Source organism: Trichomycterus rosablanca, chromosome 2 (genome assembly GCF_030014385.1).
Source record: "Trichomycterus rosablanca isolate fTriRos1 chromosome 2, fTriRos1.hap1, whole genome shotgun sequence".
Lineage (NCBI taxonomy): Eukaryota > Metazoa > Chordata > Actinopteri > Siluriformes > Trichomycteridae > Trichomycterus > Trichomycterus rosablanca.
Genome location: NC_085989.1, coordinates 12,839,501 through 12,857,841, shown reverse-complemented (window position 1 = coordinate 12,857,841; position 18,341 = coordinate 12,839,501). Strand labels below are relative to the sequence as shown.

The 18,341-nt window shown below is 37.2% G+C and overlaps 1 protein-coding gene across 1 annotated transcript; it reads right to left on the bottom strand.

The window, feature by feature from the left end:
* Positions 1-1,904: 1,904 nt before the first annotated feature.
* tap2a (transporter associated with antigen processing, subunit type a) lies at positions 1,905-15,734 on the bottom strand. The gene is made up of 11 exons (XM_062990133.1): positions 15,096-15,734; positions 14,897-15,011; positions 12,291-12,421; positions 8,517-8,722; positions 8,082-8,279; positions 6,863-6,991; positions 6,570-6,758; positions 5,737-5,910; positions 2,803-2,962; positions 2,539-2,675; positions 1,905-2,431 (listed from the first exon to the last, which is right to left on the bottom strand). The coding sequence occupies exons 1-11, from the start codon at positions 15,595-15,597 to the stop codon at positions 2,225-2,227; spliced, it is 2,148 nt and encodes a 715-aa protein (XP_062846203.1). The 5' UTR covers positions 15,598-15,734; the 3' UTR covers positions 1,905-2,224.
* Between the last annotated feature and the right edge of the window lie 2,607 nt (positions 15,735-18,341).

Genomic DNA, 18,341 nt, shown 5'->3' with positions numbered 1-18,341 from the left:
GGGAACATAAATCCTTTATCTGATATAAAATTTAGTGCACTATGTAGGGAACATAATTAATTATGTAATACACTATCTAGTGCACTATGTAGGGAACACAAATCATCATCTATGTAGTGATCATGAATGCGTTATCTAATACACTATCTAGTGCACTATGTAGGGAACATAAATCCGTTATCTGATATACAATTTAGTGCACTATGTAGGGAACCTAAATCCGTTAACTAATACGCTACCTAAAGCATTATGCAAGAAACATAAGTCTATTATCTAGTACACTATCTAGTGCACTAAGTAAGGAACATAAATTATTTTCTAATATACAATCTAGTGCACTATGTAGGGAACATAAATCTATTCTCTTTCACACTATTTAGTGCACTATGTAGTACACATTAATGTGTTTGTGACGCGAACAGTTAGCTTAGTAGCTCAGTTAGCAGCTCCTAAAAGTTGTATTATCACCCATATCCTGATACCGTGGTAGCCTAGTGGGTAGAGCTTTGGGCTATCAACCGGAAGATTGACGGTTCAAATCCAGGCTCTGCTAAGCATCCACTGTTGGGTCCTTGAGCAAGGCCCTTAACCCTGTCTGCTCCAGGGGCACCGTAAGTTGGCTGACCTTGCGCTCTGACCCCAGCTTCCAAACAAGCTGGGATATACAAAGAAAGAATGACAGCAGCCATACGAAGAAAGGCAGAATGACAGCAACCAGTCATCGCTAATCACCACAAATTTGTATGACCTAGAACTCCCAAGCTCTGCACCTTTGTCTATAGTCGGGGTGGGCAGTTTTGGTCCTAGGGGTCAAAACAAGGTTGACAAAACATGCCCAGACCCTCAAGATAGCACACTCCTGGTTTGGAAAGACTAATCAAAACCTGAGTAAATAAATATGTTTTCAGAAAATTGAGACTGTGTCCTGAACAGAAGCATAGAGATTATTCTAAAGATGTGGGGCTTTGTAAGAGCAGACAAAAGCTCTTCCGCCTGCGCGATTTTTTTTTTTTTTTTAGGAATTATAAGTAACCCTGCACCTTGTTAACAAAGTAAACATCCTGCATTGGATACTGCAGAGCCAGGTCATGTAGCACTTTTTAGGTTAAAAGGATTTTTAATTAATGTGGAAATATCTTGCCAGCCAATGCAGAGATGATAGAACCTGCAGTTTCTGTTCTATCTTCCTTCTGTATGATTATTTTGCCTCTTTTAGGTGGACCTTGAGTTCTCCCTGTACCCCCTTTAGCTCTTCCCGATCTCCATCTCAGAACACCCTTTTTTTCTTGTTGAGGAGCTCCTTGATGTCTCTGGTATTCCAGGGCTTGTTATTGAGGCTGAAGGAAAATAACATTATGGTCCGATTTCCACAGTGGGGGCAGGGGGTGGCACTGTACGCATCCTTGACATTTGCATACATTAAGTCTATTGTCCTGTCCTGTCCTGTAAGTAAAAGGTTTGTACTTATGCCTAAAGATTATGTAACATTATTAGTCTACCTAAATACTAAAATCTTTATGGGGGGAGGCATGTAAATAAATAAAAATAATAATTGCTGTTAAAATGTGTGTTTACTTTGCTGTGTTTTCAGTCATCTAAAAACTACTGTATTTAATCTGATATTTTTTCACAATATATGCATGGAGAGTTTCACTGGTGTCGTAAAAGAGTAGTCTGCCTAGTGCTGTCTTCTAATTTAATACAGCCCTAAACACAACATTCTTCTGTAACTTCTGTGCTAAGTAAATTAAACTAGTTCAACCTTATAGCTTCATCTCTATTTTATTAATGGCATAGTTTGGCCAATATAAAATATATACAAAATTTCCCTTACTCCAACATGTTCGTGATACTGATCAGTTTCACAGATATTTATATGCACACTATCCAGTATTGCCCAAAAATATATTCAATTAATTTTTTATTCCTTAATAACTCATTTGGTTTCCCTCAAATCATTTGCAAATTTTGATACATACATATACAGGTTGATACAGATTTTTACAGCTGCAGGTCAAGAGAATAACAGCAATGAATTACAAGTGCACAGAAATACAGTAATACTAGTACTCAGGCTTAATTGTATAAAAACCAAATGACACTACAATGTTACTAAAAAGCCACAAAACTCTATTTGGAATGACAAATGCATCGAATGCAATGTATTGATATAGTTGTATTACAGACTGGTGAGATGTCACCTGTTAACTGAAACTTTATTGCATTAACTTATGCTGTTATCCTCTGTAAAAAGACGCTCCTTTAGTTTGTAGTAATGTCCCTTTTTCTCCATGAGTTCCTGGTGAGTTCCTTGCTCCAAAATTACTCCACGATCAATCACAACGATCTGGTTTGCTCTCTCAATGGTCTTTAGTCTATGTGCAATCACTAGTAAGGTCTGTTTGGGGCAGTTGGACAACGATTGCTGGACCTGTAGAATATTGTAGTTTGTTACAAAAGTTATTGTAAATGCTTTGTCTATTAAACCTATTTAAAAAATTACTGTTAAACAACATGTCAAGATGTGTAGGTGTTCACCATTTGTTCACTTTGGCTGTCCAAAAAGCTTGTGATCTCATCCAGTAAGATAACTCGTGGCTGTCTGATCAGAGCTCTGGCAATTGCAATGCGCTGCTTCTGACTACTACCAAGAAGGCTTCCTCGTTCACCTACATCTGATAAGCAATATTTATTGATTAATACAATTACACATTACACTTGATTGCTAAAATACTCGTCTGTTTTTTTGTGCTTGTCTAATGTCTTCTAAATTAAAACTGTAATCAAACTGTAATCACTTACCTGTATCATAACCCTTCTGCAACTGGCAGATAAATTCATGTGCATTGACTTTGCGGGCTGCCTCCTCAATTCTCTCAAGTGAGCAGTCTGGTAAGCCATATGCAATGTTATCACGTATGGTACCAGAAAAGAGAACAGGCTCTTGTCCCACTACAACAAGCTGTAAAATGTAATATTGAATGTAATTTATGTTTCAAACAGTTTACCAGACAATAAAAACATAGCACCACCCAGAAACATTGGGCACATGGCAGAAATAAATTCTAGAAGGGCACAGATTTATCACAGAGCATGCTTACCAGTTTGCTTTCTGTTAAGTCTATTTGCCATGGAGACTGACATTGCTTGGTTATAAAATCATGTCCTTCCGCCTTGCCAAATATGGTGACTGGCATGTCCGTTACTCCTAACTGACAGTTACCTGCGTCTCTTTGAATGTTAATTTGCTCCAGGTTTCTTTATTACGGCTTCTTCCTCACAGATTTGCCAGCTCTTCTTTTGAGGAACTTGTTTTTTTCTTAAAACTGTGATGCTGAGTCAGTTTTCACTTGACATGTGTTAACAGCCTTTTCTGAGCAGCTTGCCATATTAAGACAACTAGTTTTCATTTCTGCACTATTCCTTTTCTATATTTTTTTCCATTGCATGCTGCAGAAGTTTATGTGTCATTTACTTGTTACTTTATTTCTGTTGTTTTAGCTACTGCATTTACTTTCCTATTGGTTGTGGCTTTTTACCCGGAGTGCTATCTTGGTAAATCATCCAGCAAACTGGGTTTATTTTTTGCAAGTTTTGCTACACTTGGCTTAGTGGCGAGGTGCAATCCATCCCATTACACCTGATTACACAAATCTAGGTTCAATTTAGAGAAGTCGGGAAACCATGCATATTTTTCTTGTTTGTTTTGAAGATTAGAAGCACATTAGGTTATTGGTGAAACCCCACACAAACACAGGCCAATTTTTCTTGTTTGTTTTGAAGATTAGAAGCACATTAGGTTATTGGTGAAACCCCACACAAACACAGGCCAACTTCTCACAGACAGTATATAAAGACATGGTCCCAATCCAGACTCCCAGGACCCTGATGCCCCAATTAGAATTATGGATATAATAATATCTTTAATAATTAGCAGTAATTAATGATGTTTTAGCTAACAATTGGTGGTGCCTGCAAGTTTTTGTTCTATGTACCCAATTCCAAAAAGTTGGGACAATAAATTAAAAAAATAAATGAAAAAGAAAGCCGTTGTTTGTATTTATTCTACAGTACATGTATTTCATTGATAACAGAAGTTTTTTCAGTTTAAATGCCAGCACCAGTATGGGGATGTGTTAGTGCCAAAGGCATAAGGAACATGTACATCCTTAAAGGCTATATTCCCCAGGAGCAGTGAATCAGCACCTTTTGCTGTCAACAATGCTGATGCCTTAAAGGCAGGCTGGTAATGCAGCTCTGGCATAATGCATAAAGAAGCCGGTGAGGAAGTCTGACAGTTTGGCACTATCGGCTTGTCAGTTAAAAGAGTTTTTTTTGCTGCTCCATTATTTTAGTCAATTACAGTGCCTAAGGAAAACAGTGCCTTTAAAATAGTCACTTTTTGGTCTTATATCTTTTCTCTAGCTTTATTTACACATTTTAGTTCTAACTCTTAATTAAAAATGAAAAATTTACAGCCATCCTGATTGAATATATTCCTACCATGTTGCACACTTAGACTGGGGAATATTTGTATTATTAGCCTATTCTTTATTCCTTGTTTAATTTCAGTCAAAGGTGAACAGCAAACGCTTTCTTAAAGTCCATCCAAAGAATTTCAGACTAAAGTCAGGGTTCTGACTTGGCCACTGAAATACATTTTTAATTTATAATTAAGCCACTGCTTTGTTTTTTTGGCATTGCGTTTAGGGTCGTTGTCTTGTCAAAAGGTGAACCTGCTGCACATGTTCAGCTGTCTAGCAGTCTAGTATTTTACTGCTGTGCCACCAGGGCACCCCTGCTTAATCAGCCTTTTCAGAGGGCTGATTGTAGTTGCAAGGTAATAAGGGCTGTTAGTGGTTGTTTTCTCCTTCCTGTTCACTACTTATCATTCAGTGTTCGTGTGTTTCTAAGGGCTGATTGCTTTCACAAAATGAAAAGGGCTATTAGTTGTTTCTCTCAGTTAATCTGTGTTAGTATCTCACTCTGTTTTTATCCTCCACCCATTTTTGTATGTACACCTGTTTTCAGTGTTCTCCACCCGTTTTTGTTTAACTGTGACACATTTCACCTTTGTCTTATTTCTGTGCCAGTATTTTAGCCTCTTTGTCATGGACAAGTACGAGGTATAAGTGTCTGTTTGTAGCCTGTACTGAGCGATTTATAAATATTAATTACTTTTCTGATTCTGACCTGTGTCTGTTTCTACAACACTCCTTGTTTGTTCTCCTCATCTATTTACTGATCGAGTGACCTGTGCCTGTGTACTCTGACTACGAGTTTTTTGGATTGTGCTTGATTGGACTGTTGTGAATAAAATCTGCATTTGTATGCAAAACTGGGTTTTGAGTCCTTGTTACAATCACCCATATATGTTGACATACACAATAGGGGCTAAGGTATTGGAACACCCCTTCTATCTAATTACTGAATTTGAGCGTTTTTTTTAACCACAGTGATTGCTAACAAGTGAAACAAATCAATTATATAAAAAAATCTATGCTTTCAACTTTGCAGCAACAGTTTTAGGAAGGCCCATTCCTGTTCCAGCATGACTGTGACCTTGTGTCCAAGGTCTATAAAGACATGAAGCGAAGCTTGTTTAAAAAACTCCAGGTAGGTGGGTAGGTCGGTAGGTAGGTATGTATAGGTAGGAATGTTGGTAAGTTTTAATTAACTTTTGGCATGTGCACAATGATTTTCAAACAGCATCTTGTCAATAAAGTAAAATGTTACCTTGCTGTGCAGGTACTTGTGCTGGTAGTTTTGCAGTGGCTGTCCATCTAGGAGGATTTGTCCATGCTGAGGCTCATAGTACCTCTGAAGTAAACTCACACAAGTGCTTTTTCCACCACCAGACATCCCAACCAGGGCAGTCATTTGATCTGGTTTCAACACCAGACTAAAGTCCTGTACAAAATATATTCATGTGTTCATCATTTTTATTAACAGTACAGCATTTTGTATTCTCAGAGAAAGCAATAACAGGCAGTATGTCTTAACAGAGACAACCCAGATACATTTACTTCTAGGTGCACTCTCATGCAATTATAAAAATAATTTTTACAAATCATTCTTCAATAAATGTATTAGGTATAGTGTGGCTTTTTAAAACGAGGGTTCTTCAAAAAGGTTTCTGCACCTTTTCTCAAACTTATTAAGAATTTCAAAAACAGTTTACATCAATTTTCACCTTCCAATGCATTTTTCCCACTGTCGTACCAACTTTTTACTGCCATCAGCAAAAAATTTTTTTGGTTGAGCGTGTAGACACTGATGCACCACTGCTTTTCATCACATAAAAACTTCTTCCCCTTAAAGCTTCTTTAAGTGATCCAAAAAGGTGGAAATCAGATGGCGCTAAATCCAGACTATAAGCTCTCTCAACACCTCCCGCCCTCACCGTTTCCGACAAAACTATAAAAGTGTGAAAACTTTTTGAAGATCTCTTGAAATAAAATATGTACCTGAATATTTGCACAGGTATTGCATTGTTAAATGAATAAAGTAAAACTGCCACAAAACATTTAAAGCTACCAAGATTATGTTAGTCATGTTGTCATATGCACCTCCAGGACATTGTGGTCAGGTCGTGTTGGATAGGAAAAGGTGATGTTCTGAAAGCAGATTTGTCCCTTTAATTCCTCTGGCTGCAGACTTCCATCCATGCTTACTTTGGCCTTGCGGTCCAGATACTCAAATACTTTCCCTGCAGCACCGACAGAGTTCAGCATGTCCCCAACTGTATAAATCAAAGTCTAAGAAAAAATAAGCAGTTAAGGAGATACTATTTTGGATTTAAAAAGGGTTTTTTTTTTATTTAGCTTTTATTCTGTATTTTTATGAGCCAAGGTAGACATACCCTAATGTTTTGTCCAAGATCTCCCTGGTACAGAATAAATGAAACCAGATTTCCGGTGGTCATCTGCCCATACTGGATAAACAACCTGCCATAATATAGCATAACCACCTGTACTCCCAACTCTGTAAGCTACAATTGACAAACATACACAAAATTTTCATTAAAAAATTCATAATTTTATAGATGTTAAATTAGAGAGGGCTAAAGACGGGACAAAAATGACAACTGCCAAATTCATGTTGAGTAAAAATATAAATGTAAATATTATGCTTTATAAAAACTAGCTTTCTGATTGGTGCCCTGTTCAGGTTTTATCACAAGCCTTGCAACTAGCGTTCCAAAGTAGGCTCTGGACCTGTTGTGAACAAGACTGATAAACAGTATTTTCTGCTATTTTATCTGCAATATTATTACATAATATGTCATTATATTTTGGCATAAAGTTTTTTTTTAACAAATATGATTTCTAAAATAATACACTATATTGACAAAGGTATTGAGACGCATCTTACAATTATTAAGTTCAGATATTCTGGAGACATCAATTCATATCAGATGTATAAATCAGTTATAAAATAAATTATATGCCTCCAAATATGTAGCAACAGTTTGGGATAGGCCATTTATCTTTCCTTTAGTATTGCTGTTCCCCTGTGAACAAAGCATTGGTCAATATACTGTAGATATGGATTGACAGGTTTGGTGTGAAGAAACTAGACAAGCCCTGACCTTAACCCTAGTAAAAACCACTGGGATGATTTGGAACACTGGTTACTGGCTTCTTGTTCAACATAAGGTTCTAACCTCTGACCTGAGTGTTCTTTTGGCTGAATAGTGGTGCCATGCAATTTTCCTTCTTACTCAGAGAGATAGTTAAAGCCGCTAAAATATTTATTATCCATAAATTTTATTTTCCACAAATTTGTTTCAAAACCCCTTTGAAAGCATATTTTCAAGCATGGGAAATGTAATTGTTATCATGTACAATAATAATAATAATAATAATAATGTATAAGTGAAATCATCAGAAAACAGCCAGGTGTATTCTAAACTAATCAAAACTACAAAAACTGGTGTCAGGTGGGTGCCAAATATTAACCTTGAGTGTAATCTGGAAAGTAATGTGAAAGGCTTATTCAAAGGTGGTTTATGATATTCTCACTAAGATTTATAATGTGTAAAAAAGGAAAAAAAAAAATTATATATATATTTAACTCACCCTTCTTACAAGAAGGTACACTGCTCTGACTGTGTCCCTCTGGGTCTTTATATTATGGGTGTCCATCAGTCGCTCATCATAACGACAGGTCTCACTCTTCTGTGCATTTAAGCTCTTAACTGTCCTAATACCTGAAACAGTTTCTCTTGCAGCATCGTTTGCTATTGCCATTGAGTCCTGTACTTTCTTTGATAGTTCCTATACAAAGCATATATAACAACATTTATAGAACAATATTAAATTGATGGTGGCATATAATTACACTTTCACACTGTAAGCTTTTAACCACATTTCCAAACTTGTTGAGATTTTTTAATGTAGTAAAAATAAAAATCTGAGATTTGTAATTCTCCTAATCCTTTATTTAGAATACAAGTAGAAGTAGTAATTGGAAAACATTATTCGCAGATTTACGTTAGTCTGTTAGTTCAGTACCTGGTAATGTGTGTCATAGATGTTCTGTAATAAGCCAGTCAAAGGTGTCTCCATCAGCATCAAAAGAGTAAGCTTCCAAGAAAGATTAAACATTAGGTACAGCATACCCATGGTCTTAATCAGAGTTCGCAGAAGAACATTCATATTTAAGGCTACAGCTCTGGCCATTAGATTAATGTCCGTAGACAGTCTGCAAGTGAGGTCACCTGGCAAAAAAAAGAGACTAAATTCAAAATCTACAAAACCACAAAAACAACGGTCCAAATACGTATCTGGCCTAAAGCAGTACCAGTTGTCATGTTCTGTTTATCATAATTCACACAGCTTAAAAGGGTCCAATATATTTCTTTTACATTTAAGTGGTTTCCTAAAAACAAGCCTTTAACCATGCCTTCATTAATTATTTTGCTTAATGTTTTAATGTGTTTTTTTGACATTAGCCTTGTGTACTATGTGTTCCAGAAGAAAAAATAACACACATTTAAGGAAACCCAGTTTATCCTGTAACATACACCTGCTAACAGGCATGACATTATGACCACTGACAGGTGAAGTGAGTAACACTGATTATCTCTTCATCACAGCACCTGTTAGTGGGTGGGATATATTAGGCAGCAAGTGAACATTTTATCTTCAAAATTGTTAGAAGTGTTAGAAGCAGGAAAACTGGACAAGCTTAAGGATTTGAGCGAATTTGACAAGAGCCAAATTGTGATGGCTAGACAACTGGGTATCTCCAAAACTGCAGCTCTTGTGGGGTGTTCCCAGTCTGCAGTGATCAGTATCTATCAAAAGTGGTCCTAGGAAGGAACCGTGGTAAACTGGCGACAGGGTCAGGGGTGGCCAAGGCTCATTGATGCACGTTGCAGTTAATGCTGGTTCTGATAGAAAGGTGTCAGAATACACAGTGCATCGCAGTTTGTTGCGTATGGGGCTGCATAGGCACAGACCAGTCAGGGTGCCCATGCTGATCCCTGTCCAGCACCGACAATGGGCATGTGAGCATCGAAACTGGACCACAGAGTAATGGAAGAAGGTGGCTTGGTCTGATGAAACACGTTTTCGACCGGGTGTGTGTGCACTATGGAAAGAGGGCAAGCCAGTGGAGGCAGTATGATGCATTGTGCAATGTTCTGCTGGAAAACCATGGGTCCATAAAACCTGCATACCTTTTTATTGTTTCATTATGCTTCTTAATCATGGAGAGGCTTGATCTGTGAATACCGTTTTCCGTACAGTAAAGGACCATTCACATTAGTAGTGTAGCTTAATAGCTTAGCTTTACTGAATGGAATACGGTATTCCAAGATCAAGCATCTTCATGATTTTATATAGACTTATTGTACTAAAACAACAAGCAAGGAATTTCATTAGTGGAGAGAACTTTGCAGTAATAATTAAGGGAATTTTTAGTGTTCCTGTGTCATAATTTTAGTACATTAATCAATGTTGGGCTTTATTATTTTTTTACAATAAGCGTTTAAAACTCAGAAAAGGTGATTCTCACAATTTCTCAGCTATAACGCAGATTTGTCTCATTCTTTGATCACGTATTACGGCAATGCTCAAGCAGAGCGATAAACAAAGCGGCTGTTCATTGTTAATTTAAAATTAAATAAATAAAAATGTTTTAAAATGCTGAAAATGTCAAATTTAAGGTAAACATTAAGTTTAAGGGTACAAATTTCTCCACGAAGGGTGTCGAGTTTAAAAGATTTCGAGTTTAGGGGATGTTGGGTTACAAATTTCAAATTCACCTCACTTGCATGACTTCAGACTGCGGGAGAAAACCGAAGCTCCTCAGGAAAACCTACGCAGAACATGCAAACTCCACTTAGAAACACACAGTACCTTCTTTCTGTAAGGCAACATTGCTACCCACTGAGCCACCGTGTACAACACATTTCTGGATATACTGCATGTTCCTATTTATGTAAAATATGCATAATACAGGTGCTGGTCATAAAATTTGAATATCATGAAAAAGTTGATTTATTTCAGTAATTCCATTCAAAAAGTGAAACTTGTATATTATATTCATTCATTACACACAGACTGATTGTTTCAAATGTTTATTTATTTTAATGTTGATGATTATAACTGACAACTAATGAAAACCCCAAATTCAGTATCTCAGAAAATTAGAATATTACTTAAGACCAATACAAAAAAAGGATTTTTAGAGATGTTGGCCAACTGAAAAGTATGAACATGAAAAGTATGAGCATGTACAGCATTCAATACTTAGTCGGGGCTCCTTTTGCCTGGATTACTGCAGAAATGCGGCGTGGCATGGAGTCCATCAGTCTGTGGCACTGCTCAGGTGTTATGAGAGCACAGGTTGCTCTGATAGTGGCCTTCAGCTCTTCTGAATTGTTGGGTCTGGCGTATCGCATCTTTCTCTTCACAATACCCCATAGATTTTCTATGGGGTTAAGGTCAGGCGATTTTGCTGGCCAATTAAGAACAGGGATACCATGGTCCTTAAACCAGGTACTGGTAACTTTGGCACTGTGTGCAGGTGCCAAGTCCTGTTGGAAAATGAAATCTGCATCTCCATAAAGTTGGTCAGCAGCAGGAAGCATGAAGTGCTCTAAAACTTCCTGGTAGACGGCTGCGTTGACCTTGGACCTCAGAAAACACAGTGGACCCACACCAGCAGATGACATGGCACTCCAAACCATCACTGACTGTGGAAACTTTACACTGGACCTCAAGCAACGTGGATTCTGTGCCTCTCCTCTCTTCCTCCAGACTCTGGGACCTTGATTTCCAAAGGTAATGCAAAATTTACTATCATCAGAGAACATAACTTTGGACCACTCAGCAGCCTTTTTGTCTTTAGCCCAGGCGAGACGCTTCTGACGCTGTCTCTTGTTCAAGAGTGGCTTGGCACAAAGAATGCGACAGCTGAAACCCATGTCTTGCATACGTCTGTGCGTGGTGGTTCTTGAAGCACTGACTCCAGCTGCAGTCCACTCTTTGTGAATCTCCCCCACATTTTTGAATGGGTTTTGTTTCACAATCCTCTCCAGGGTGCGGTTATCCTTATTGCTTGTACACTTTTTTCTACCACATCTTTTCCTTCCCTTTGCCTCTCTATTAATGTGCTTGGACACAGAGCTCTGTGAACAGCCAGCCTCTTTAGAATGACCTTTTGTGTCTTGCCCTCCTTGTGCAAGGTGTCAATGGTCGTCTTTTGGACAACTGTCAAGTCAGCAGTCTTCACCATGATTGTGTAGCCTACAGAACTAGACTGAGAGACCATTTAAAGGCCTTTGCAGGTGTTTTGAGTTAATTAGCTGATTAGAGTGTGGCACCAGGTGTCTTCAATATTGTACCTTGTCACAATATTCTAATTGTCTGAGATACTGAATTTGGGGTTTTCATTAGTTGTCAGTTATAATCATCAACATTAAAATAAATAAACATTTGAAATATATCAGTCTATTTGTAATGAATGAATACAATATACAAGTTTCACTTTTTGAATGGAATTACTGAAATAAATCAACTTTTTCATGATATTCTAATTTTATGACCAGCACCTGTATATACTGTACATACCACAGGTACAAAATACTTGTGGTACCATCACAGTACTTGCATCTTTAAACGTGAACTCACTAATAATGGATACTTTTAATTGTGAGACAAAATATTACTAATTTATTCCATGGTGGCACCAGAAGTGTTACGTTACCAATTACTGTAACCTCAAAATTAAATCACATGGCAGTGATTACCATTTTTCATTCAATTGATATGATCTACCTGTCTTTGTAGTCTCGAAGAAGCCAATTTCCTGGCCAACCAGGGAGCCGAAGAGTTGAAGCCTCACTCTACAAATGAATCTGCCAATAGCACACGTGAAGAGCCCTCCTCGGCAGCCAGCACTGAACGAGCTGAAGACAAACAGGAAGCATCACTGTCATAATTGAACAAAACCCTCTTAATTTTTCTCCTTAAAATATGCTTAAACTGGACACTCGTCAATACTGTAATATTGTCTATAACAAATAACATAAAAACAAGTGGATAACCTTGTAACCGCGAAGTTCTACACCAAAAAAGAGGCATTATGTGAATACCTAATATTTTTAAATTACAAAGCCACTGACTGTTTTACTGAGCATGTGAGAATCAGCCACCTTATTATCTTTTAAAACTGAAAAACATCTCAAACTATGTTTCGAATGGGAATTCAAGGCCAGGGCCACAATCAGAGTTGATGTGTTGATATGTCATGTAATTAATTATACAGTGAATAAATGAATTAATAATACACACACTCTTTTACAAAAACGTATATTAAAAAATTATTTTTTATTTAATAGATTTTACCACCCAAGAAATATCAGTTGGTCCAGCCAAACATTAACAAGAACTACTGTATATTTTAATGTAACTAAATCACTATGAAACTCATGTTGAAATATAATTTGATACAACCCCAAATCAGAAAGTTGTGACAGTATGGAAAATGCAAGTGAAAAAGGCAGTGTTTCCCAAATTTACTTTTACTTTTATTTCATTGCAGACAGTATGAAACCAAGATACTTTTGTTTTGTGTGTGTGGTCAACTTCATTTCATGTCTTAATATACATTTATTTCTGCATTTCAGGCCTGCAACACATTCCACAAAAAGTTGGGACAGTAAAGCATTTACCACTTTGTTGCCGTTTCCTTTTTCACAACACTTAAAAGATGTGTTGTCACCGAGGATACCAAGGGATGTGTTTTTTAGGTACTATTTTGTCCCATTCTTCCTGCAAAAATGTCTTCATGTATGCAACAGTATGGCGTTGCACTGGCACAGTTTGTTTGTTTGTTTATTAGGATTTTAACGTCATGTTTTTACACTTTGGTTACATTCATGACAGGAACAGTTGTTACTCATTACACAAGGTTCATCAGTTCACAAGTTTATATCAAGCACAGTCTTGGACAACTTAGTATCTTCAATTCACCTCACTTGCATGTCTTTGGACTGTGGGAGGAAACCGGAGCACCCAAAGTAAACCCACGCAGACACGGGGAGAACATGCAAACTCCACACAGAAAGGACCCGGACCGCCCCACCTGGGGTTCGAACCCAGGACCTTCTTGCTGTGAGGCGACAGTGCTACCCACTAAGCCACCGTGCCGCCCCCACACTGGCACAGACCCTAGCTTTTGGAGTTATTGATGATAATAGTCTAAATTAGGGCTGTACGATATTTCGTTTTAGCATTGTCATCGCGATGTGTGCATGCGCGATAGTCACATCGCAGGACTTGCGATGTTACTTAATGCAAATTAAATAAAATATGTCATGCTACAACTTTTTTGCTGCTTGACACAAAACGAAAATTCACACCATTCTCATTTTCCATGACATATCTACCAGTGTGTTCAAAACCTAGTGAGCTGCCTTGCTGTACTACCTACATATGCAGCTGCCTCAGTAGAGAGGATTCTAATAAGTCATTGACTTATAAGGTAGGTTATTTGAACGCGCTACTCAGCGATTCCATCGGGTTTCGCGTTTAGCATCTTGCCATTAAAACCAATAGAATGAGGTGGGACAGCGCTAACATGTCAATATAACATCTCGATTCGTGAACAGAAAACGGTTACATTTGCTGACAAGCCCAAACTTGCAAATAAAACACTTGTTAAAAATCAATAATTATTTATTTACATTTGAAAATAACTTTGTCCGCACCGTCAGCCATGTTTATTTTTCTGTGAGAGAAGAGATGCCGCAATGAATTCTGGGATTGCCTTCATCACTAAGGACGCTTCCGATTCTCACTCGTTCTGCCTCAGTAGTGTGCTTAGTAACTAAGGCATCTCGGATTTCGAACAGGTGTATAGCTGCTCTTTTGTTTGTATAGTTTATTTTTTAAATAATGTTTACTACTTGAAGAGGTTTTGATTGTGAAATAAAATATTAAATGACCCATTTTGTCAATCCTGTTAATTCCCTCATGTGATATTGAAGCTTTCTTAGTTTAATGCTCAGTTTCAACCGAATACAAAGATGTAGCTTGTCATAATCTTTTGTATCTCTTGTAGGCACCACCCTTTTTCACAGATGAGCCCCTTATTTAGAGTAAGATACATGCATTATTAATATTATTAATAATGTGGTGAAAATTCCTGCATTTTTTTAATATCGCAATATATATCGCAGAAAAAAAATCGCAATGTCAGTTTTTTCCAATATCGTGCAGCCCTATAAATGGTCCTTTTCATCTAAGGTCTGGAGCACAAAAATATATGAAATACAGTACTGATTCATCTAACCACGATACACATTTCCACTGGAAAAGTAAGATAAGTATCAATGTAGTAGTCACAATGAAAGTTGGCAACTGTCCATTTATTTACTTACCTTCCAAATGAGAAAACTGTGATCAATACTATTGCTGACTGAAAATCGTTCCATTGGTACTCAGCACGTAGGATATCGATCAGCTTTCCTGTGTACAGTGGAATGAACATCTCACCTAAAACAGACATTGTACTTGAGAACTGTCGTATAGTTTATCGATTTTAATTTATTTAAAACACAAAATAAAACAGTGACTTACAAAGGACAGCTAGTGCCAAAAACACAGAAGCTCCAAACAAAATTAAATAGTCGGGTTTGTAAAAATAAATAACCCTCATGAAGAGCACTCGAGCCTTTTGTTTCTTCTCTTTAGTGTTATTTTCCCCGTTAGAATCAGGCAATAGCATCTCCCAAAATACGCATCCCAACGCAGCAGCAATGCTGCCGAGCAGCCACATTTCAAACTTTCCTACTGGATAGTTTCCGAACAGAGCTAAGCGACAAGTTTCGTATATAGGACTGATAAAACAATGGGCCATAATCCATTGCTTAAAGATCGATTCTCTTGCATTTTTGTAAAGATGTAATAATGACAGCAAAAATGCCCATCGTAACAGACCATCAGTCCACTGTCTAACCAAGGTATAAGTATCGCACAAATCTCCTGATTCATATCTCAAATGTCTGGCTACATAGTCCAGCACACACAGGACAATAAAGTCCGCGCATACAGCAAAAGCGCACACCCAAACGTTGGGCATGTTGTAAGCAAATGTCGCAGTTTAACGCTTGCAATGGCCAGACAGCGTTAATGGATCTAATGCGCCTAAACAGCGTCTGTTTGATGTTTTCAGACAAGCTACGCAATTTTATTTTCGCGACTAGCTCACGCCTAACAACCGTATCTTGCCTTTCAGTATATTCTGACAGGAGAATTGGTTTGCATTTTTATTTAAGCTACTTTCAGTTTCACCTTTTGCAGGACTTCAGGGTTTTTTCCGAACCATTGAGTCATAAGTCGTGCCTCGGTGACGTATGGGAGGGGCTCGAAGGACTTTTGGGAAAGGGAGTGGGGTGCAGTAAAAGTGAGGCTGTGAATTAGTGTTTATTATTATTATTATTATTATTACTACAAAACAGAGTGCTTTTTTGTCAAAGTGCGTTATAAATAAAATGTATTATTATTATTATAGTAGCTGATCACTACCAAAAACAGACGCGTATATTTACTTGTCATTTACTTGACCTGCAAAAGTATAAGCTGTGTGAAAAACTAAAAATGTGCTAAACTTTGCCTTTTTTTTTTATTTGCACCAACTGAAAAAGACATAAAACCTACCTGTCCTTAGTCTACATAGCAACTGATGAGTCACACAGTCAGTCTGCGCAGGTTGCAACAAAAATCACAACATTTTTACACAGGAGTAAATTATTGTACAAACGTTAAATGAAACATAAATATGAGAACAATGTGTGTGTGTATGTGCTTCTGATCACTGCAGTTAAATCGGCCTGCCTTTAATACGCATAAATACACACGTTTACAAATTTAAGAATGGGAATGTACTGTACTTTGTTGCTGAGGTGGTATGCTCAGTGGTACAATTTTTATTAATTAACTCTGTAGATTTTTACATGAAAAAGGAGATGCAATTGTGTTGTCACAAAATACAACTTTTTGGGTGATTTTCATAGCACCTACAAGGAAAGGTGGAAAACCTGTTCGTCTCAGGTCTACCTAGCAACTGATGAGTCACACTTAACAAACCAGAATGCAGTTATCAATGTACAATATGTTATAACTTTGCCTTTTTATTGCATCCTGTGAAAAAGGCATAAAACCTGCTTTTCTTTTTTCTACCTAGCAACTGATAAGTCACACTTTAAGAATTTATTAAAGCAGAAAATGGATTATTATGGTAATGTTTAAATGTTGAATTAAAATAAGAACACTACAATAATCACATTTTAACCCTTTGATGCACAACCTGGGTCAAAAGTGTCCCGACTGAGTTTTTATTTTCTGTATCTTTGCAATAAATTAATTTCGTCATTCAAGCTTTCATGAATTCCCCAATTAACTTGTTTTTGATCATCACAAATCCTTATTTCAGTTTTATATTTTTTGTTTTTTTTTAATAAAAATCATTTTTGTATCACTACCCTTCTAATGCACAACGTGGGTCAAAAATGACCCTTATGCATTTACTATGGAATTGGACAGGAACTACTGACATTTGTAAGTGTTTGTAGTCAGAAACATATTTACTGATTTTTTGAAAGACAACCAAAGATTAGGCTCTTGAATCTTGAATATGTCCAATACTATTAGCTTGCTAGCTGTTAACATATTATAGTATGGAACATTAAATGGTGAAATGGTTTCAAAATATATACCAAAAAGATACTCAGTAATACATGAAATAACATAGGAAACGAATATGGGTCATTTTCCACCCATGTTGTGCATTAGAAGAGGTTTTCTTAGCTTGTGCATCAAAGGGTTAAGAGAAATAGGTAGTATTTCAACTTTTGTTTTTGAACAATAGAAAGTATATTTATTTTGAACAAATATATTAATATATTAATTAATACATTAATAACTACATTGGGCAGCACAGTGACGCAGTGGGTAGCACTGTTGCCTCACAGCAAGAAGGGCCTCGCTTTGATTCCAGGGCCGGTTGGTCAGGGTCCTTTCGGTGTGAAGTTGCATAGTCTGATTTCTTACCACAAGTCCAAATACTGTGATGGTGCCTGCCTGGGGTGTTTTCTTACTTTCGCCCAATGAATCAGACCTACTGCTACCCTGACCAGGATAGAGTGGTGGTAAATCAGACAATAAATAAATAAATAACTAATTGGCCCAGTAAAAAAGAGAACACTTAAATCATATATCAGATTTCAATGGACAAAAGATTTAAGTTGAAAATCTTTTAATGAACAAAAGATGCTTTACTGATATAAATTGTGTAATTCATATCAGTTTGTATAAACAATTTATAAACCATTATAAACAATTTATTGAGGCCTGGATTCAAAATCATTTGCAAACACAAGCTAATTAAATTTATGAATTGTATCAATTCACAATGTGACTCAGTAGTCCTGGAGGATCTTCTCCCTGACCAGCATCAGGACATCACTCCTGGACAGTTTGTGGCACTACTTGGTGGTGTTAGATGCAGATCAATTGTTCAATTTTTGTAAGACTCTGTAGGACTTTGTAGGCAGTTTTCTTCCTGTTCCTTTTCATACAAAATGAGCAAATAACGGTTCTGCTTCTGTATTGAACTCCTTGTCTAGCTCTTTGTGTGTTATAGCCTGAGACTGTGCTGGGAGACACAGACAAACAAATCTTCTTGCCATCCCTAAGGAGCTGGACTATCTGTGCAATCTGAAAAAGCTGCCTCATGCAACCAGTAGTGACAAAGTCTCTAGCAACACTAGAAAAGGATCAGTCAGGAGGATAAGGGTATAGAGGAGAGTAATTACCTGTGGCCAC

Coding starts and splice junctions, on each gene's coding strand:
- tap2a (XM_062990133.1), bottom strand. CDS start 15,597: ATGCCCAACGTTTGGGTGTGCGCTTTTGCTGTATGCGCGGACTTTATT. Junction 8,723..12,290: donor CTTCGAGACTACAAAGACAG/GTAGATCATATC, acceptor TTTTTTTGCCAG/GTGACCTCACTTGCAGACTG. Junction 8,280..8,516: donor TCTATGACACACATTACCAG/GTACTGAACTAA, acceptor TGCTTTGTATAG/GAACTATCAAAGAAAGTACA.